At 38.5% G+C, this 19,438-nt stretch overlaps 1 protein-coding gene across 3 annotated transcripts in view; it reads left to right on the forward strand.

Moving 5' to 3' along the window:
- The window catches only part of ARSJ (arylsulfatase family member J), a 96,594-nt gene that overhangs the window by 12,842 nt on the left and 64,314 nt on the right, over nucleotides 1–19,438 (forward strand). Inside the window, exons 1-2 of one of the 3 annotated variants that reach the window (XM_047799116.1) lie at nucleotides 1,388–2,237; nucleotides 2,514–3,529. In XM_047799116.1, coding sequence (XP_047655072.1) covers nucleotides 3,120–3,529 — 410 coding nt within the window. In that variant the 5' untranslated portion in view covers nucleotides 1,388–2,237; nucleotides 2,514–3,119. Of the gene's footprint in view, nucleotides 1–1,387; nucleotides 3,530–19,438 lie in introns of those variants that run through there. The other 2 variants (XM_047799115.1, XM_047799114.1) reach the window with 2 other exon arrangements.

Here is a 19,438-nt window from a genome sequence, read left to right on the forward strand (position 1 = left end):
TTCTTTCTGTGCTGTGTGTGGCTGGAAAATATCTTAAAGCCACTTGTGAGAAGAATTATCTTTTGAAAAACATTGGTTTTATAGTCAGATAGATTTCTGAGTCTAAATTTCCTGCACAAAGGGGACAACACACAAAATAACCTCTCTCTCAGTTTAACGGTCACTTCCCTGTAGCACCTTACCACTAACCATATTCAGTGTCAGCTTTCTTAGTTTTAAAATTTCTTTGAATTTTGTTCCTTCCCTTTTGAATACTTGTCTGAATATTTATTCAGAATAGTACAGAATAGTAGTTAGTGGCGTTTGGGGATGATTAGTTGATCAGTCTATTTCTGCCCCACAACAATTTAAGTTTCACTGGAGAGGAGGCTATGCCCGACTTAATTTACCAATTTGTTCCCAAATTCTAGCATTGACCCAACTTTTCAAATATTTGTTAAATGGAAGAAAACCTTATACGGTTGGTGGAGAAGGAAAGGAGGTAAAGTGTATAAAACACTATATAAATACTTAAAGCCTATATGTGTGTGTACATGTATATGGGAGTATACGATTACTAGTATATAGTGTACTATGGTTAGCGTATGGTCAGTATTCTGTAAATGTTAACATCTTTTTTTTTTTTTAACTCTTGCTTGAAATCTGAACTGAAAATGGCCCTCTCTCTTGCCTAACAACATGGACACTTTATGTCATTGACACTCCCCAACTAAAAGCAGCTGGATTGATCTGAATGTTTATTTGTATCTTTCCTACTCAAGCACCTGGCCTACAGAGTCAGGAGCTTTACCTCACAGTGCTTTCAATCTCCCAGTAGTAAGTTCACTCATTATGTATTTGGTGATTTAACTCACATTTCGGAGCAGGCCTTCTAAAATTGCCCATCTCTCCACAGACTCACCAGAATGGCCTCAGCGAATAGAACAGACTAGTAGAAGGCTACCCATGTCAGCAAAATTAACTATATGGAACACACTGCATGTTTCAAAGATGTTAAATTTCCATTTTAGAAATGTTTTGCCTGGAAACTTAACAGGAACTTGAGCGACAGATTAGAATATAACATCATAAACCACCTATACTTCACCAAAACAAACAAGTAGATAAAGATAAAACATGGCTAAGTGAAACCTGGATTTGTACCTAGGTAGCTGGGAGAATCTGACATTTTACTTGCCAGCACGTAATAGGTAATCAATAACTAGGTTGAATAAGTTGAGGGGAGAGGGGAGCATGTCTCAGTGACTCTTGGCATTGATTGCCTCCCCTACAGATACTATAAAATCCACTCCTGAATTTGAGCAGGGCTTTAAAAACATGATTTTAGTAAAAGCAGGCATATCTTCACGATCACAATCGGGACAAGTTATTTTAAAAATGGCGGGGAGTTGGGGGGGAGGTGGCGGCAAAGTTCCCTGAATTTCTAAAGGGGAAATGGTGGTTTCTTTGCTGCAGGAGTGCAGACGGCTTCGTGATTCCTGAGTGTGAAGTGTTTAACTCCGCTTCCTCCCCACGTTCCAGTTTTGAGACGGGCTGTGTGTAAGTTTGGGGAGATGTATGAAGGGGGAGGCGGCTTCAGTCCCTTTACACTGCGGGAGACGCTAATGAGGAAGTCGGACTGTAAAGACTGAATAGGGAAAGGAAATTCAACTTAACAACTAGTAGTCGCGACTGTTAAAAAAAAAAAAGGGGGATAAAAAGTAGGAAAAATTAGGGGGTGGGGGGTTGCTAGTAAAGGGAAACCAGACGAGGAAGCAAGGAGAGTGTGCTACGCAGTTTCTCCTGCTCTCCCTCTCCCACTCCCTCTGGAAGCTAGAAAAAGTTTGTATGCACAGCATATGGGGTGGTAGAGAGGGCTCTTGATTTGCAGACCCACGAGGAAAAGCGCTCACTTTGCTCTTCGCCATTCCCGCCGCGGTGTCTCCCGCCTCTCCGATGATGGAGGGCAGTTCACGAGACCTGGGGAAGCGGTAGCCCAGACGGATTCTCTTGGATCCTGCAGGGCTCAAGTGGCACGCAGCTCTCTGTCTCTCTCCCTCTCTCTGTCTCCCGCAGAGCCCCCTCTCCTTCCTTCATCCTCCTTCCAGTAAGGAAAAAGGAAAGATCAAAACTCTAAACCGGCTTTACCCCTCCCCCTCTTCCTGGGGGAGCTAAAGCTGAAAGTACCATTCCGTGATTTACTGGAGAGAAATGAGGGTGGAGGCAGCAAAGAACTCCACTCCGAGTGCCAAAACGAAGTAAGTTCGCTGACAAAACGCACGCAGCTTGCAGCGCCTCTGCCGGGTGCACAAACCTTGCCGAGACCAAGTGGGCTTGGTTAGCCTGGAGTGGGCACCGGGTCAGGGACCCACTTCGATTCCATGAGCTCCAGCTGCGGAAAGAAGAAACAGCTGCCCGAAGTTCCTGCCGGGAAGGGGTGGTCGGAGATGGAGGAAAATTAGTAAAGTGGGCCTTTTTTTTTTTTTTTTTCTTCCCTTCTTCACTTCGCTGCCTCGTGAATGTCTGTCGGGGAGGTTGGCAATTCCTCGGAGAGGACCGAGAGAGAAAAAGAGAGCCCTGGAGAAGTGAAGAAAGTGATTGGGATGCCAGTTCATTGCATGCAGTTTATCTGCCCGAGTAAGAGCAAAGCATGGAATTTCAGCTTCCCAGTACTTTCCAGGTGAGAGGACTGCTGGACTGACTGTTGACCCCTCAGCGGTTGGTGCCCGCGCCCTGAGGAACCTCTTTCTCAACGTCAAGGACAAAAAGTTCTGTCCATGAAAAGTTCCTGCCCTAGGTGATTGTCAGTTCCTTACTTTTTTTTTTTTTTTTTTGTCCTGAAAACTTTTGGGAGAGGCATTAAACTTTCGGTGTGGAAGCTACTTTGGGGAGCAAAGAAGAGGAAAAAAGTGAAATTTGATGGAGAAAAACGACTCCTTGTTTTCCCCACGTCCCAACTCATAAGCCGTCACTTGTAGAAATATCAAAATTGCTGGACGTGTTGACAGCTGAGAGGAGTGCAGGACTTCTTTCTAGGTGGGGAGACCCTCCACCGCCTGTTGGATCTGCGTGCATGTGTGCGCCAGCGGCGGTCCGAGGTGCGTTGTTCTGCCCTGGAGTCTCAGCTGAGACCCGAGTGAATGGCCTCCAGGGGTTTTGCGGGGCCTCCACCTCAGCGGCCACCGCCACCTCCTCCACAGGCCTGGGTCTGGCCAGGAAAGATGCTAGCCATGGGGGCTCTGGCAGGTTTCTGGGTCCTTGGCCTCCTCACATATGGTTACCTGTCCTGGGGCCAGGGCTTGGAGGAAGAAGAAGACGGGCTTTTGCGAGCTCAAACTGGAGAGAGACCAGAGCCCAGCGTAACTGCCAGCTCCCAGCCCCATCTCATTTTCATCCTAGCGGATGATCAGGGATTTAGAGATGTGGGTTACCACGGATCAGAGATAAAGACTCCCACTCTTGACAAGCTTGCAGCCGAAGGAGTTAAACTGGAGAACTACTATGTCCAGCCTATTTGCACACCGTCTAGGAGTCAGTTTATTACTGGAAAGTAAGTAATGCTTTATATATTTATTCCTTGGAAATATCTTAAGCATTTAATTAAGTCAAGTAGCAGAAAATACGGGGAACTAAATGAATGAATGAGTGAATGAGTGGATGGATAAAATGTATTTAGTTCCTGTGGGTATTAAAATGAATGTCCTGTTAATGATCTTGAAAGGCTTGTCACTAGTTTAATCTCATTTTCCTTACTCTGAGTCTGCTATGAAGTGCCTTCAGGGTTTTAAAATAAAATAAGAACTTAGACACTTCCGCCTACCAACCGGAGATCTTCAGAAGTGTTCTCCTTTTCTAAATCTGTTTTGGCTTTTGAGCATGCTCAGATTTTGTTTCAGATATCACAGTGGAATTCAGACACTATCATTGATAAGAAAAACAGACCAAGTTTTTTTTCTGGACTCTTGGTTTATTCTGAAATCTAGGGCTTAATAATCAAAGCCACAAGTCATCACAGAAAAAAAGAGGGGCCAAAGAAATATATGGAATGCAGTGTAAAATCTGACCAGTGTACTCGTGATTCTGTTTGGTTCTTTGATAATTTTCTCTTACAGCATCACTAAGGATGACAATATGTAATTACCAAAGCAGTTCTCAAAATGGGAGAAAATGCAGTAGTAAATGCTCAACATGAGTCAAACTTCATCTGAAGTTTCCTGCTCCTCATACACCTGGGAATTTTCTGATTAAGAAAAGTCAGATTATTTGCATACTTAAAGTGTTTTTAATATTAACATTGCTTTGCTAGACAGCTAAATTTTCTACTTAAGAGTGTTCACTCATTTCCATATTTTTACTTTCTCCTGTCAATATAGATTACTATACCTGATTTGAACATCCAAATTCAGCCTGTGGAATGGAGATAAATTAGGAGACCCAGTGGTACAGCTACCACTGCATAGAGGTAGAAGAAAAGCCTTAGTGGTTTCAGTGTATGAGTCTTGTGATTTCAGTTCAGGGAACCCTTGCTTCATTGAAGTTGTTCTTGGAATTGGATCCTATAAGAGTAGCCAGTATCCATTGGAAAAATAAAGACTACTTTGTAGGAATCTCTGTCCTGAAGAGGCTTTTGCTTACTACATGATTTCCACTGTCAGAATTTAGCATCATTGCCAGAAAAGAAAAAAGCCAGTCCTTTCCTCTCTTAAGAGAGAGAGAAAAGAAGTCTCACTGTACTTCAAAATCATTTTAAAGGTTACCTGTGGTATCATCAAGTCAAGGACATTTGATATTTATAAAGTTGGCTGGAAAATAAGTCCATCTGGTGGCCTGGAGGTCAAGTTTTTCATGTCTCATCCCAGACACTCTTCTATCTGATTTATGAAATAAATGTGTCATAAAGTTTTCCTCTTCAACTAAATTTATAGAATTTAGATTTATTCAGATAGCTAAGAGGAACTGAAAAATATATAACTAACTTTTATGAATTTATCTTTCACAATAGAGCATGTGTTTAAGGCTTTTCACCAAATAAGAATATCTAATTCCTAAAAGCTATCTTGCAATGATAAAATATCTAGGTGATATCTTTTAATCTTTATATTTACTTCATGGCATGAAGCAGACATGAAGGTGGAAATAAATCCGCATTTTTCTCTGTTGTTAAAAGTTGATTCTTGTTTTTTCAACGCAAACATCTCATGAGAAAATTTACTCTCCTATTAAATTTTTCTGTTCAGTGTAACCAGTTGTGTAATTGTCTTATAAACAGAAAGTTCAAATAACTACTGTGATTTGACTTAAATTTCTATTTGAATTAAACAGTTGAAGACATTTGCACTTTCAGTCCTCCTTTTAAAGAAATTGTTGGAACTTTCCTTAAATAAACACGATGTAAGAAAGAAAGTGGTTATGGAAGCCTAGTTCTGGGCCTCATGTTCATAATGTGAGCCCAGAAAATATGGTCATTTGTCCTCTCCATAGGTATATATCTATGCTTTCTGGACCCTCTAAAGTTAAATAAATAATGAAAAATATAAATGGATTGAATTTTATTTAGGTAAAGAATAGGTTATGTGGAATATGATTCAAATATCTTCGCACTTACATTGAAATAGTTTAAGTGATTGAAGCTAGAGCTACTTTTGATACAATTAACAAAACAACGCTTCCTTTATAATTTTGCTGGAGTCAGAATGTAGAAATATGTTCCCTTATACTGTACAAATCTATAATAAATCCTAGATTGTTTAATAATTTACATCATATCAGTCTGGCAGTATTGAGTATAAGTCAGCCTGTCAGTAAACATTCATTGTGTACAGATCCCTGCATTGGAACTATGAGGAACAAGTAAGCCAGCCCTAATCTCTGGACAGTGATTCTTAAATTTTAGGATCACTTAAATTTGAGTGTGCAAAAAAATCAACCAAAAGGCTAGTAGCTATTAGGCCTAGAACTAGCCTTCCAGGCTCAACTAGTGATACAGCTTTAGTGGTCTGGGGTTGAGACCAGAAATTAAGAGTAATCTAACAAGCATGTCAGGTTATTCTAATAATGGTACTAAAATAAATTAAGAGTGCTAGTATTAAATGCTAGCATCAATTGAGTAGTTTTTTGTGCTGAGACAATGCATTTTTATCTCATTTAATCTTAATTCTATGAGGTAGTTACTGTTGTACCCATTTTAAATGGGAATGGCCATAGATTCCAAGAGAGGTAGTAATGCAGAGGTTCTATACACTGGACTTTGAGAAACAACAATTGTAGGTGTTCAGAGTTAGATGGGTGATACAAAGGTTGATTGGGAAAGTTCCTACTTTTGCTTCATTTCAAAGTAATTTTCTCACCTTTTTAAAGCAGCTTTTCAAATAAATACATATAGAAAGATATCAGAAAGAGTATTATAAATTTTGCAAAATTTGGACATTTTATGCCAAATTTAGAGTAGGAAAGATTGGCAATCTGAGTTGAATTTCTATCTTTCGCAGTAATTTTGTGTTTTTACTGTTTTGTTATTCATTTTTCCCACCTGAAATACCATGATGATCATTTTTAATGAATGCAAAGATGACTTAAATAATACATATTTGTAATAGGATATTCGATAAATTAATTTCCTTTTACGAACAACCCCTGCCTCTCACCAGGGGTAATCATACTCCCAATTTCTAATAGGTTACATTAATTTTGCCTGTTTTTGAACTTAATACAAATGGAATTACAGTGAAGGTACTATTTCATGTCTGGCTTCTTTCTCTTAAAATTGTGCTTGTAGGAGTTCCCGTCGTGGCGCAGTGGTTAACGAATCCGACTAGGAACCATGAGGTTGCGGGTTCGGTCCCTGCCCTTGCTCAGTGGGTTAAAGATCCGGCGTTGCCGTGAGCTGTGGTGTAGGTTGCAGATGCGGCTCGGATCCCGCGTTGCTGTGGCTCTGGCGTAGGCCCGTGGCTGCGGCTCCGATTCAACCCCTAGCCTGGGAACCTCCATATGCGGAGGGAGCAGCCCAAGAAATAGCAACAACAACAACAAAAGACAAAAGACAAAAAAAAATTGTGCTTGTAAAATTTATCTGCGTTGTTGCCTGTAGATGTAACTCATTTATTCTCATTACTGAATAGTATTCTTTTATATAAATATACTATAATTTATTCATCCATTCTGTTGAATGGCAAATGGATTGTTTCTAGTGTTGGACTATTATTAATAATGCTGGCCGTAAACAAACCTGCATACATATATATTTTTTGTGAATATAGGTATACACATCTCAACTATCTATAAGAAATTGGACTACTGGGTCACCAGGATATGTATGTCCAGTCTTTGTAGATAATGCTCAACAGTTACTCAGAGTGGTTCTACCACTATTCAGTACACGCTAATTAGCAATGTATGGAGAGTTCTGTTTGCTTCACATCTTTGCCAACATTTGACACTTTTTCATTTCAGTCATTCTGGTTGTTACATACTGGTATACCAATATGGTTTGATTTGTGTTTCCTTAGTGACTAGAGACATTGAGCATCCTTTTCATGTATCTCATATCCAATTTTTTGCCTTTTTTTCCATTAGGTGATTGCTTTTCCTTATTGATTTGTGGTAGTTATTTTAATAATCTATTTGTATTGTATTCCAGTTCTGTGGCTTGCTTTTTCACTCTAAGTAATGTTTTCTGGTGAACGGAGTGTTTTAATTTCATTGTAGTCTTATTTATAATCTTTTTCTTTATGTCCTATTTAAGAGATTTTTGACTAAGTCAAGATCATAACAATGGTCCTTATTAAGTTTTATAGTTTTATTTTTATATTTACATCTACAGCTTCTTATGAAATTAATTTCTAATATGGCATTAGTCAGGGCTCAAGAATATTTTTTCCAAATCCATTTGACCCACACTATTAAAAATATCATACTTTCTCCATCTTACTACAGAGTCATCTTTTTCATGAATCAGATAAATATACTTGTTTGGGTCTGTTTCTGGACTCTGTTCTGTGCTATTAGTCTCTTTGTCCATTTTTGTATTAATCCTACATTTTTTTTACTACTATAGCTTTATAATAAATATTGGTAGTTGGAATGAAGTCCTTTTACTTGTTCTTCTTACAGATTGCCTTAACTGTTCTTTAGCAGTTCATTCATTTTAACATGAAAGAAGGGAAGGTATGGATATACAGAATTTAAAAGGTTGAAAGATTTGGTTTTGGAGAATATGAAGTAGTTCTCTTCTGAATTATCCTACTTTCTAAGTGAAATAATAAATGAGGTCATTAGATGAGAATGAGGATCTTAAGGTTTAAAGACAAAATATTCTAGGAGAGTGAGAAAGTAAATTGAGTAGGGAGATGCTGTGAAAATACTGGGCAGCAATGAGAGCCCTTTCAAGATTTGTGCTCATGAATTTAAATAGAGGCCAGTCGTTGCTTGTTTGTTTTTCTCACACCATATTCAGGTTGTTGTGTGCAAAAGAAGCGCTGTTGAAGAGGTGGATTTAACTAGTTTTGGAGCTTTGCCAAATGAATAGAGTGGGATCTCATGGATTCTAAACTTGGCAAGGGAAAGAGGAAGACTGTAAGGGGTTTTGTGTTGTTTAAAAAAGTGCCAGGGTGAATGGATTGACTGTCTAGGGTTGAAGTGAGGACTCTGCAGTAAACTTGGAAAGCTGAAAAGACAGATAATTGTAGTTAGAGAAATGCATGCTTGGGATCAAAATTTATATTAAGTAGTGCAGTTTTTAGAAGTGTTAGGCGAATGGGTGCTAAGGTGAGATAGAGGAAAACATCTTTGGAAGTGAGAAAGACAAGGTATTAGACGGGCAGGGAGTTGGATGGATCACTTGTGCGGATATTTAAATTATTAAGAATAGTGAGAAAAATCATGTAAAGAGTACAGTGAGCCAGTTGCTGGGATCATCTATGACCGATGGGTGGAAAGCCAGGGCCTAGAGTTGGATAAAGAATTCTAACAAGAAACATAACGAGTCTCTAGTCTGATGCCTGCCTTTTCAAAAAAGTTGAGCCTTAAAAAGAGATAGGAGCCAAAGTGTGTAGAAGTGCCAGTGAGGAACTTGGCAGATACTCATCCCTCCTTCAGACTCTCTGATAACTGAGGTATGAGTAGAAGATCAACTCTAAATTGAAAGGATAGCTAGCAGTCAGTTAGAGCAAGAAGGTGGAAAGAATGTCCAGGAAGCAGATGAGGTCATAGAGGATTTTGCTAATGACAGACTTTCAATAACAGAAGCCTTCTTGGAAAGAGGGACTTAGAAGAATGATTTAATCAGAACAGAGACTGTACAGAGATGCATAGAGACTAAAATCAGAGTGAAAGCAGACATACTGGAAAGACTGCATTTATGGCAAAGACAAATAAAATGGGCTGAAAAGCATGAGGGGAGTTTTTCCGGATGATCTGTTAGGAAATGTTGTGTCAAGTTTTAATTATACCTTCTTTCTGGAGATTGATTGAGCTGGGCCTCCTGCCTGTCGGTGGCCCACTGCCGCAGTCACACTGTGTACAATCAGATACTCAGTCAGGAGGTCTGGGTATTTGGTCCAGGAAGACAAGATCTGTGTAGGCCTCTTCTATGGACTGCAGTGGGCTATAGAAGCAAAGGAATGTGTCTCCCAGGAGTTTACAAAATACTGTTTTTAGATATGAAATTATCAATTAACTATGACCCTGGTTTTGAAAACTCTGAAAAAGTAATTGCATTCTTTTCAGCCACTTTCATGGGAGAAAGAGTCAAGGAAGCAAAAGAGAATAGGGTTTGATTATTCTGTTTCATAGGGATGTGGTACATACACACATTCTCCTCTACTTAGATTGTAAACATCAAGGGTTGTGTATACTTCCTTTTCCATCCACTTCTTTTATCCGAGGCCTAGATTTAAGTAGTGTTCTACATTCCAAGACTACACAATAAATATCAGTTACTAAAGCGTTTATTTATTTTATTCATAAATATTTAGTTAATACTTAAACATTTAAGAAAATGTTTATGGTTAGAAGTTTAGAAGAAAGTTTTTTCCATGCCCTAACTTTGGCTTTGGAAAATGAATATAACAACAAATGTGAGAGTTTGGGCTGGACATGCTATAAAATTTGGCTGTGATGATTGTTGTACAACCGTAAATGTAATAAAATTCATCAAGTAATTTAAAAAAATGGAGAGGATAGCTTTAAAACCTCACATATCCATTTCAAAAAGAATGGTACAATAGGCAATACCATTCAACAAATACCTGCCTCTTCTTATTTGACCATATGGATTTTTCTGTCTGTAGAGTCATGCTCAAGTAAGCTATTAGCACACTCTGTTGATCAAAGTCCCTTCTTTTAAATGAGTCTTTTTAAAAAGACATCCTTTGAAGTGAATCCTTATTCAGGAAACTCTGTTGAGTTACTTTAATAGGTACCCTGAAAGGTGGAAATTTATCCAGGTACCGGGAGTTCAGATCATTTTGTTTCATCCATTTGACCTCTCTCAGAGATCAAAGAAGGGAGGACCAAAAACCTTTGGAGCCCCTGCTTGTAATAGGAGCTCAGTATGAAAACTATTTATTTGTTTGTTTGCTTTTTAGGACCGCAGGTATGGCATATGGACCTTCCCAGGTTAGGGTTGAATTGGAGCTACAGGTGCCAGCCTACATCACAGCCACAGCAACACTGGGATCTGAGCTGCCTCTGACCTACACTGCAGCTCATGGCAACCCAGGATCCTTAAGCCACTAATTGTGGCCAGGGATCGAATCCTCATCCTCATGGATACTAGTTGGGTTTGTTACCACTGAGCCATGACAGGAACTCCCCAAACTTAATTTATTTCAAAGTTTAGTTTCATTCAGACTTCTTCCTATAGCAATATTATGGAATTAATTTTTGTATTATCTTTTCTGTGTTTTACTTTGAAATAATAAGAGTGTGTTGCAGTGTTCTTTTCTCATTCTAGATATTAAATATCCACAGGACTGTTATTTCATTGAGACATTCATTGCCCTTTGTGCTTTACTGCAAAAAGGACTTTGTCTCTACTCCTTTACTTCCTCCTTCTTCTAATTCAGCCAGTGCATTTGCCTTTTTCAAACTTGAGTCTCACTATATCACCATCCTCAGCAAACACCGTCCCTAGTTACCACTGACTGCTATAGAAGATGGAAAGAAAGTGATTTTGTACTGAGAACCGTCTTGTGTTAGTTGTTTTTGAAATACACTGTCATTTGCTCTTCACATCCACCTTGAAGGTAAAATATTTTTATTATTTTGGAAGACATTTATCAAATATTTAACAAATATCCTCATTTTATGGATAAGTGTTTTAGAGAAATTATATAAGTTGGTGGTGGTCACATGCTTCTAAACAGCAGAACCTGTATGAGAACCTAAACTCGTGTGACTTCAACAAAACCCTTGCTATTTTCACCACCCCATTCCTGCTGCTATTAAATTTGTAACCACCTTACTCTAGCCTTCAAAAAAAAAATTTAACCTTATCTTTCTCTATCTTCAGATCCTCTTCTCCAGAAAAAAGAATGATTCATTGTTTCTCAAGATGTGCTATACTTGACTTTCTTCCTTCTTTTGCACATACTGTTTCCACTCCTTGGAATTCACTTGGCCCAAGTGCTAGCCACTCATTAAGATTCAGCTAAAATACCACCTTCCCTATAGAGGTTTCCATGATTCCTCAGCCAGAAATACTTACCTGATGATGACCTTACATAATTCTTTCTATTACTCTTATTAGGCATGATTTTCCACCTCGTTCAAAGTTATTACTGAATCTCTACCTCTCAAGAGCAGCAGGACTGATTTATTACCTCCATAAATCTCCCAGCAACCAAAACCAGTCCATTTTTATTAATAGACACTAAGAATACATGTGAAGAATGAATGAATGAAAAGATGAATAAACAATTATTCATTTCCCTGTGACAGAGCAGAAATAACATAGAATATATAGTGAGGAAATCTGAATTACAGTACTGATTCAGCAAATTCCTGACTGTGACTTTGAATGAATAATCTTTTGGAGACTCCATGTTTTCATCTGTAAAATAGGAATAATGATAATCTTAAAGGTTATAACATTTAACAGTGATAACGTATGTGAAAATGGTTTGAAAACTTTTAAGTATTAAATGGTTTATAAATAAAAATTATTCTAAATTTAGAGCTGCATCTTTAATAACATACTAACATTAAAAGAACTATTCTTTTTTATTTTTTTAAAGGTTTCATTATTATCATTTTGTTGTTTTGGGGTATTTTTGTTTGTTTGTCTTTTTAGGGCCACACCCAAGGCATATGGAGGTTTCCAGACTGACAATTAAGTCATCACAGTTTCCTTATCTTTTTTTTCTTTGTATTTTTAGTGCCACACCCACGGCACATGGAAGTTCCCAGGCTAGGGGCTGAATTGGAGCTGTAGCTGCTGGACTAGGCCACAGCCACAGCAACATAGGATCCAGCCCACATCTGCAGCCTACACCACAGCTCATGGCAATGCCGGATCCTTAACCCACTGAGTGAGGCCAGGGATTGAACCCACATCCTCATGGATACTAGTCAGGTTCATTAACCACTGAACTACGATGCAAACTCCTGTTTTTTGTTATTTTGTTTGTTTGGTTTTGGCTATGACCACCACAAGCTGAAGTTCTCCAGCCAGGGATCATGCAGTGACCCTGGCCAGTGATAATGCTGAATTCTTAACCCGGCTGAGCCATCAGGGAACTCCCTCTTGCTCTTTTTTTTTTTTTTTACGTAGCAAGGGATTTTCTTTCTGTGAGTATAGTCATATCTCATTTTCAAGTTCAGTCTTAAGTACAGAAAGTTAAAATACTGTATGTTTCAATTTTAATATAGTTTATCCTCCAGGATTTTTTTTGTATATTTTTAATTGAGATGTCCAGGAGGTAATTAAGCATATATATATATATATATATATATATATATGTATTTTTAAGTTTCTCCAGTTGGAGATTGTGTTATTGTTGGTTGTCATGCTTGGCATGTTGCTGTTGTCATGCTTGGCAGAATCTATTGGAACCTTGCTAAACCTGTGGCAAGCAAAAGCAGATGTATATTTAAATAGTGACATTAGGAGTACCACATTAAACGAGAATAACTAGCAATTGGATAATGGAAAGGCTAGTGACTAATTACTTCAAATCCCTTCAATCAACAATTTTAAAACATTTTACTGAATATCATTATTTAATGTCTTACTCAGCCTTGAATACTAGCTCACACCAGAGACTACAACTCAATAGGTGTGCAATAGAGTTTTGAATTAAGACATTGTTCTAGGTTTCATAGTGATTGAAATTTCATGTGCACTATTATTATCACTATTCCATTAACCTCCTAAATGGTTATATTGCCTGCAGCATTTGAATCCACACTCCACACTAAGACCTGAGAGAAATCTCTGCAACATTGTCAAAATTATGCCACTTCAGGGAGTTCCTGTCTTGGCTCAGTGGAAACGAATCTGACTAGCTCCCATGAGGATGCAGGTTCGATCCCTGGCTTTGCTCAGTAGGTTTGAGGATCTGGTGTTGCCGTGAGCTGTGGCATAGGTCACAGATGCGGCTTGAATCCCATATTGCTGTGGCTGTGGTATAGGCTGGCCTAGCCTGGGAACTTCCATATGCCCTGGGTGCAGCCTTTAAAAGACAAAAAAAAATCATGCCACTCCCTGCTTAAAATCTCTAGAAGTTACCACTACTGTTAACCTAACTCAAGGGTGCCTGATGCACAGTGAAGCCAAACAATACCAAAACATCAGAGTGTGGAGCAGAGAAAGGTTTATCGCAGGGCCCTGCAAGGATGCCAATTATTTATGACTCCAGACTTCTCAAAGGGTTTCCCCAAAGCACCTTTAAAAGCAGGGGAAGGGAAGGGCATGGTTAGTTGTTGCAAACTTTTGGTGTCAGATCCCTTTGTTCTTGTAACTATCCAGATAGGTCAGGTCAGGTCAGGATGTCCCTGGAAACCTCCAGCAAGACAAATGTTATTCTGTTTTGTAACTTTTTATCCCTATATGAATGGATTCTTAAAGGTCAGAGCCCTGAGAAAAGGCTATCCTGTATATTTCACACTATAGGCAACATTCTGTTTATAAAAGGTGCAGAGCCAGCATGATTAAGCATGGGAAATAAAAAGGAACAGATCTAATTATGGAGTCAGACTTATTCTTCCTTATTTCATTACCTGTAGACTAAAACACAATTCCTAAGCATCCTAGGTCCTTATAAGGACCTTCAAAATCTGTCCTCTGACAAGATTCTTGTGCAGTCTCTCAGCACTTTCCCATTTATACCCTCTTTGAATTATCACACCCAGGGTACTTATACTTTCCCACAAGGCCTGTGCTCCTTAACCTTCCTATGTTCCTTTCAAAGCAGAATGTCCTTTGCTAGAATGTTCTCCTCTGGGAAGATGCCATTACATTCTTCTAGACCCTCTACCTCCTTCATCTTCTTTCTGATCATTTTAAGAACTAAATCCTGAAATTAATGGTACTAGGAGATAACAGACATTTTGGCACACTGCTCTTTTCTTTGAGAAACTTTTTTACTACAGTGCCAACTTGAGGAAAGTGAACTTTTATTTCAGAGTCTTGAAACTATGAATTAAACTATTCACTTGATGTAATTTGCATCTGTTTCCAGATAAATACATGTATATCTTAATTTTATGTAGTGTTGTATGCAGTCGGAGTTAGCCAGGAATTCATTGTCATCATTTGCCTTTAAAAGAAAATTGGGTCATTTGGATTGGTAGTCTGAAATTTCTAATTGGTTCCAACAATAGAATTTTTCAGATTTCTTTTCTGATGTGGCTTTGAATGATTTCAAATGTCAAAATAAAAAAAAAATAGAGTTTTTTTGAGGCAAATATTTGTTGTCACTTAATCCTCAGCACAAATCTGTGAGATAGATAAATAATACTATTTCTCAGTCTTGCAAAGGAGATTTCCAAAATTAAATGCATATCCTTAAAAGTTCCACAGGAGAGAAAACTATGCATTAATTAATTTGTCAAACTCATGTGTAAGCGTTCATGAAGCTTCCCATTAACTGTTTATGGTTCATGAGGTAATAATAATAATAACCCTCGATTTCATTGGGATTCCTTTCTTATTTCCTCGAAATTTATTCATTCAATATTGAGCACCAGTTCTTCTCCAGATAGTGTTTTAGGCACTGGGAAATGTATCAGTCAATACAACCTCCCAAAATCCCTGTTCTCGTGACATTTTTTCTAGTGCTAGGAGAACAAATAAAATGCACAGTGTGCTAAAGGGCAAATGTGCCCTATGAAGGAAAACATAGCAGAAAAAGAACAGGAGTTAAAAGGTTAAGGGTTAAGTGTGAACAGGCAGTATCATGGTGGTCAGAGAAGGATTCACTAAGAAAGAAGGTAAAGGAAGGAGCCTCATGTGTTAATGCTCTGGGCAGACAGAACAGTAACTGCATAACTGCACAGGCTTTGTGACAAGAGCATCCTTGATGTGCTCAGGCTAGGCTGATTCAGAGAGGGAGCAGGGGAGAGTTAAGAGTAGATGGGGTCAAGGCTTTTAAGGGAGCCAGATCCTGTAGTGCAGTGAAGGCCAAGGCATTCCACTGATTTCCATTCTGAGTGAAATGAGAGCCATTGGAAGACTTGGAGCAGAGGGGTGACATGACCAAACATGGGTGTTAACAAAATCGCTTTGATGGACGTGTTGAGGATAGATCCTGTAGTTAAGATTTGTAGGAGGAGGAGTTCCCGTCGTGGCGCAGTGGTTAACGAATCCAACTAGGAACCATGAGGTTGCGGGTTCGGTCCCTGCCCTTGCTCAGTGGGTTAAAGATCCGGCGTTGCCGTGAGCTGTGGTGCAGGTTGCAGACGCGGCTCGGATCCCGCGTTGCTGTGGCTCTGGCATAGGCCAGCAGCTACAGCTCCGATTAGACCCCTAGCCTGGGAATCTCCATATGCCATGGGAGCGGCCCAAAGAAATAGCAAAAAAAAAAAAAAAAAAAAAAAGATTTGTAGGAGGAAGACCTAGTAGAGCGACTATCACAATAGCCTGTGTGAGAAATGATGGAGTGTAGAGAGGGATAAATACTGAGTACATTTCACAGGTAGAGCAGACAGGATTTTTGGATGGACTATAAACAGGCTGGATGGGTTGGAAAGAAAAAGGAATCTAGGACAACTTGAAAGTTATTCATTCTGCTACTAGCAAAAAACAAAAACAAAATGCTTACTCAAGCAGATAAAGTTACTACCAATCACAAATTACAGGCACCTCTTTGACAATTACATTTTACAATTCAAAGCCCACTAATGAAAAATAGCCTTTGTTTCTCCATCCTCCTTTGCCTGACTCCCTGAGATTTAAAGCATTGCAGTGATACATTTATTTTTTATTATATATTTTTTTCATTTTGCATTACAGTTTGGGGAAAGAGTAGTAGATGGCAGTCAGGAAATCTGCATTTGAGTTTTGGCTGAGCCATTTACTAATATTTCAAAAGAAAGACAAAGCAGCACAGGTAAATGTGGAGGAGCAGACTTTTTAAGGCAAAGATGTCTTTTCTTCCCCCAAGGCTCTGCAGGATGGCATTGACTGGGTGAATTGACCATTCCCAGCACTTTATCATATTGAGTGTATAAGCACAAACTCTGTACGTCCAAAGTTTCTTCAATGGTTGATGAAAAATGGAAACCAACAAAAAGAGCCAGTGTACCAACTCAACATGCCTCTTTATTTCCACCATGCTGAAAATACTGCTATTCAGACAGATTAAATATCGAATGTATACAAACAAACATGCACACACCCACATGTTTCTCCTTTCTTTTGGATTAATGTCAAGGTCAAAGAGGCTGGACAGTACTTTGTGGTTGGCTCCCCACCTGTAATTTTAGAGTTATGATGTTAAGACTTTACTTCTCATAATATGTTGTTTTAAACTTAAGGTACACTCATTTTGTTCCTCAGTTTAAAATAACTAAAAAGAGAATATCTGCTATTATGTTTAGAAAAAGTCATTAAAAAAAAAACAACACACTTTCCATATTGGTGATTTCTTCTCTTTGTTCTTCAGGTTAGAAAAGCACCTCCTAGATAGCTTATGAACCACCCTGAGTAAGTTGTATTACTGCAGGTTTCTGTTGTTGTTTTCTGGACCAAAGAGTCAGCAGCTTTGCAGATTGTGAGAAAAGCTTTATTGACAGGAATGTGTGTTTCTATGCGTTCACCTTAGTTACCCCCTACTATTGGAATCAAAAGGTCCAACCTCATCTGTTGTAACAGTAAGCCCACAACTTCCTCTTTCTTGGATTTTAAGGATAAGCACTATAAAAAAATCTCTTACTGATGCAAAAGAAGTTTTTCTATGATTTTTTTTCTTAAAGAATGCTAAATCTAAAGAATCTTACAATTTCAGATCCCTCCTCTAAGTCTCTTAATTTTATTTTTTTGACAATTTTTTTATTATTATTATTGTTCAATGAATTTATCACATCCATAGTTGTACAATGATAATCACAATCCAATTTCACAGGATTTCCATCCCACAACCCAAGCACATCCCCCAACCCCCCAAACTGTCTCCTCCGGAGACCATAAGTTTTTCAATGTCTGTGATTCAGCATCTGTTCTGCAAAGAAGTTAAGTCTGTCCTTTTTTCAGATTCCACATGTCAGTGAAAGCATTTGATGTTGGTGTCTCATTGTATGGCTGACTTCATTTAGCATGATAATTTCTAGGTCCATCCATGTTGCTAAAAATGCTGGTATTTCGTTCCTTTTAATGGCTAAATAATATTCCATTGTGTATATGTACCACATCTTCTTGATCCACTCTTCTGTTGATGGACATTTAGGTTGTTTCCATATCTTGGCTATTGAAGAGAGTGCTACAGTGAACATCGGAGTGCACGTGTCTTTGCAAGTCGTGATTTTCTCTGGAGAGATGCCCAGGAGTGGGATTGCTGGATCAAATGGTAGTTCTATTTTTAGTTTTATGAGGAATCTCCATACTGTTTTCCACAGTGGGTGCACCAATTTACAATCCCACCAGCAGTGTACTAGTGTTCCTTTTTCTCCACACCCTCTCCAGCACTTACTGTTTGTAGACTTTTTGATGATGGCCATTCTGGCTGGTGAAAGGTGGTACCTCATAGTGGTTTTGATTTGCATTTCTCTAATGATGAGTGATGTTGAACATCTTTTCATGTGTTTTTTGGCCACCTGTATGTCTTCTTTGGAGAACTCTCCCTTTAGATCTTCTGCCCATTTAAGTCTCTTAATTTTAAATCTCTGTATGAAACTGTAGTCAGGCCAAATTGCCTTGTCACATAAGTGTTAATTTCACTTCCCAAGTGCTGGAAGCCCTCCTGTCTCAGAAGCAATGTCACATCTCTGACTGACTACATGGAAACTACACTGTCTCTTTTTCCACTGCTTATTTTTGACCTTAAGGAGCTGGCCAGTTCAGACATGTTTGTCTGCCATAGGTAAATTGGTTTATTTCCTTGTTGGACTTGAAACTTCTGTGATTTAAAAACTTTTTCTTTCACGTGGAATTTTTTTTATTCAAATGAATTCTTTGATAGAATAGCTCAATATACAAAAAAATATGGAAAGTGTTCCTGGCGGGAGTTCCCAGCCTCAACGTCTTTCTTCTAACATAGACTCAGAGCACCTCTATCAAATCTCCAGGGCTCTTGGGTCATTGTTAGAGATACTCAAGCCTATTTAATCTACTCTGGGAGTAATTTTCCAACATTGTCAAGGAAGATAAATTGCTGACTGAATACTACAAATGAGTACCTTTTCAATAATGCAGTTATTCTCAAGAATACAGAACACAGGCATCAAGGTACAAAATGTAAAAATAAGGACACAGCAGCAGCAACTGAAAGCCAACAATCTCTTAAACATATTTCATATATAAAATGCTTTGATTACATTTTTTTGTAAATTATTTTGTTTGTTTTGATGCTTTTAAATAATTGATGATAGTTTTTAAAGATGAGGCAGTTCAGTAATAATCTTGAGGTATATTATAATGACAGTGAGGGGGAATGAAAGATGTAACATCCAAAGGGAGGGACATGGAGGTCTGTGGGAAACAATAATGAAATAACAGTATCTATACAGCAGAGAAGACTTTTCAGGTGTCAGAATTTCAAGTTTTTCTCTAGTCGTAAAATACCATTTCAATATGTCAAAAGAGAGAAAATAGGAGGAAGCTATTATTCAGTAAGTTGTAGGGAAGCATGTTGCAGAACAGTTATAGGGAACTAACATTTAAAATTTGTTCTCCTTTGTATATTCTATAAAATGCCTACTACAGCCCTATTGCCTCATTATTTCTCTAGTTCTGTAACAGGGAAATCAAGTGTTCACATGAGAAATAATAAGTTGCAAAGACATAATAGCAGTGAGAAAGAAAAGG

Source organism: Phacochoerus africanus, chromosome 10 (genome assembly GCF_016906955.1).
Source record: "Phacochoerus africanus isolate WHEZ1 chromosome 10, ROS_Pafr_v1, whole genome shotgun sequence".
NCBI lineage: Eukaryota > Metazoa > Chordata > Mammalia > Artiodactyla > Suidae > Phacochoerus > Phacochoerus africanus.